At 39.7% G+C, this 3,442-nt stretch overlaps 1 protein-coding gene across 2 annotated transcripts in view; it reads left to right on the top strand.

The window, feature by feature from the left end:
* Nucleotides 1-3,442, top strand: part of TYW3 (tRNA-yW synthesizing protein 3 homolog (S. cerevisiae)) — a 34,146-nt gene that overhangs the window by 15,280 nt on the left and 15,424 nt on the right. For both annotated transcript variants that reach the window (XM_006831032.1, XM_006831031.1), the window contains 2 exons: nt 1,345-1,416; nt 2,476-2,609. In XM_006831032.1, the coding sequence (XP_006831095.1) occupies nt 1,345-1,416; nt 2,476-2,609 (206 nt within the window). The remainder of the gene's footprint in view (nt 1-1,344; nt 1,417-2,475; nt 2,610-3,442) is intronic.

Genomic DNA, 3,442 nt, shown 5'->3' with positions numbered 1-3,442 from the left:
GAACCAATAGATCTGTTTTGGAAGAAGTGCAATAAGAGTGCTTCTTGGAGGCCAAGATGGCTAGGCTTCGTCTGTCATACTTTGGACACATTGTCCGGAGAGAACAGTCGCTGGAGAAGGATGTCATGCTGGGCTTACAAGCTTTCAAGAAGGAACCTAGATTCAGAGGGCATGGAGCAAGGTAGAATCTCCACTAGTAGTATCCAATCTGTCTAGGTGGGGCTGATGAAAGGAAATGAGGATAGGTCTCTTGTGATACAATAGAATAATTGTTATCAGGACTGATTGTGAGGGTTGGAAATGTAAAGGCAGACGTTTTGTAGTTAGGAGGGGAGTGATTAACTTTGCAGTCTAGGAGCAGAGGTCCCTGGGACCATCAAGGGAGAAGAGCGGAGAGCGGGACCCTAACCAGAGAAGCAGTGATGCCAGAGATGGAGGCAGAGACGTGATGTGGAGAGATGGAGCAGCTGGGGACTTTAGACACAGAGAGGGAGAGGGGCTGTGTGCTGATGACCGGGCAGGGGGGACAGGCTTACAGGGTATAACCTTTGGTTGGTTGATGATGCATGGAGGGAATTGTAACCATGGCAATGAAACGATATACAATAGGATGAATGTAAAACTAATGTTCTCCGTGTAAACGATCACATAATTCATAATAAAACATTTTTTTAAAAAGATAATAGAGCTTTCCATGAACTATTTGAAGACCCCTTGTATTCTACATGAGAGAAACTAACAATAAGTTGGAAAACCAATGTTTCTCACATAATAAGTGCAATGGAGTAGATAAGAAGACACTATTTTAGAGAGGAAGGAAAAGGGGAACATTTTAAAAGGGTGTATAGCGGAGGCCTCTTTGAGGAGATAAAATTTAAAGAGATACAAGTTGAAGAATAAGAATTGGGTAGCATGTATTTAAGCATTGTTGAACCGCTGCACCCTCGTGTGCCTGCTTACTATTACTATTGTAAAACTAAGGCCTACTATGAGTCAGGATTCACTTTTACAGAAGGACATTTCACTCTCTTTAAGTGGTGGCTTTTTGTATATTTTGTTCTTTTTTGGTTTTTCTTCATACAAGCAGTACTGTTTCAGGAGTGATGATTATATGGTGACTTTCTGCATTATAGAAACAATTATTAGGCAGATCTCTGCATTTTCTTGCATTATAGTTGTACTGTTTCCAGAAGGAATACATATTTAAAGTACTGTTTATGCACAGTGTATATTAGTAGAAATATACAACTAAGTTTTAGAGTTCTGTTTCTGCACTTTGTGGAGCTAAATAGATTATCTGACTAGCCAGACTATCAGAATTTAACAAGTTTTCTTTTCTTACAGCATTCAGCAGCAATAGATTCTGGTTTCAGGAACTCTGGCATAACGGTGGGAAGGAAAGGAAAGACAATGTTGGTAAGGAACCTTTTGGCAAAAATCCAGATTAGAATAACTTCCAAATGAGACTTCTAACCAGACTCCGCTTTTAGCCTTTTCTGACTCACTACTCAAATCTTCTTGCCATTCCTTTGCTCAAAACTCTCAGTGACTTAGTCTTTCTTACAGGGCAAGGTTCAGGGCTGTTAGATTTATACTTGAGATCTTATTGCACAGTACTCCCTCCACTTTTAACCTGACTGATCCTAAATGCTAGCTCTTGAGTGTATCTGCCTCATTCTCTGCTGTGTCCTCCTCCTTCACCTAAGTAGTCACAGCCCAGTCCAGACCCTGTGATAAAATGGTAAGACAGGGAGGGAGTTGAAAGACTTCTACTCTGGTACGCTAGATCACAACTATATTGTGTACTGGGATATGTCCCTTAGTTCTTCAGTGCCTGAATTTCTTTAGGTATATCAGCAGACCATTTACTATAGGACTAAATCCAGCCCACCATTTGTTTAAAATTTGTCTGATATTTGCAAAGTTAAGTAGTTTTTGTTGTTGTTAACCTTTATCCAGTATTTAGATCTACTTGGAACATGTTAGCTGTTACATCAAAGTTTGACACCCCTAAAGTATCCAGGATGCAGGCACTAGGGAGGTGTGGTTTATTGTTGTAAAGCTTGTAGCCCTCTTGCAGCACTAAGAGATTCTTTGTCAGTTTGATTTTCCATTGTGACTTCTGTTGAGATGTCATTTATTTCTTCACTTTAAGTTGTGCATTAAAGCTTTTTAAGTCACACTAAGATTGAAGCTGTTAAAGTTATTGAGTTCTTTGATTTTATCTACTTCTCTGATAGGCAATGTGTAGAAAGGTAATGTGCCTTTTTTTAGCAATGACTTTATATGATGGGAAAATCTATTTAATCTCCTTTGATTCAACTATGTTCAGCTAAATTATGTCAAAGCACAAACATGAATGCTATAATGGAGCTAAACTGTGTTCAAGCACAGCCCTAAGTGGAACTTTTCTTTAGTTGCCTTTGGTGACTTTAGTATATAAGTCTTCATGTCTAAACTGTTTTTTCTTTGTAGGCTGTCCGGAGTACACATAGTTTAGAAGTTCCATTAAGCCGCAAGGGAAAACTGATGGTGACAGAGGAATATATCGACTTCCTGTTAAATATAGCAAATCAAAAAATGGAAGAAAACAAGAGGCGAATTGAAAGGTATTTTGATTGGCTATTTACATGTTATTCTTATATTTCTAGGTTACCCTTGAAAATAATTACGCACACCTTCTTCTGTTTATATGCGTATCTATTTCTAGCTTCTCTGGAACAATAAGAAGATCAAAGTAATAGGTGAACGTAGGTCATGCTATAATAGACTGTAAATGGAGCATCATGTGGGGGCTTGGGAGAATGGTGGGACACATAACTACTAGCAACTAGCATCAAAGAGAGGATTGTAATCCTACAGATAGGTGCCCACAAGCCATATAACTGATCAACTTGAAGGCACCTAGGACCAAAATGCACACAACCTTGGATGTGTGATCCATCAGTGGCTACCTGTAATCCCCTTTTGAGGACAACAACCTGATTAAATTTAGTCTGACAAATGTTTTACATCTCTGACTAGTTTAGGACTCATAACCTGTCATGGATTCGATCTAGAATTGCCATTTTGTCCTCTAGGAAGGATTGTGGCTATCAATTAACATTTTTATATTTCTCTACTTCTTAATTTTAAAGTTCTGGGGTGGCACTGTAGGAAAGCATTGGACTGCTAACTACAAGGTTGGCAATTCATACCCACCATCCCCTCCTCAGAAACCTGTCGGGGACCTGCCTCGACATAGGGGTTCGGTTCACGGGGAGGAGATACCTGACTGCGATTCATATATATCAAGAATACACAGAAGGAGACAAAGAGAGAGACAAAGAGACACTCCGAAACCAGACTGAATGCTGGACTGGCATCAGGCAGATCCTGCATTGCAAACATCTCAGCCACGAAGGCCGTAATATCCTGCATAGTGAACATTTTAGCTAAACAG

Source organism: Chrysochloris asiatica, unplaced genomic scaffold, assembly GCF_000296735.1.
Source record: "Chrysochloris asiatica unplaced genomic scaffold, ChrAsi1.0 scaffold00002, whole genome shotgun sequence".
NCBI lineage: Eukaryota > Metazoa > Chordata > Mammalia > Afrosoricida > Chrysochloridae > Chrysochloris > Chrysochloris asiatica.
This window is presented reverse-complemented; position numbering and strand designations above follow the sequence as displayed.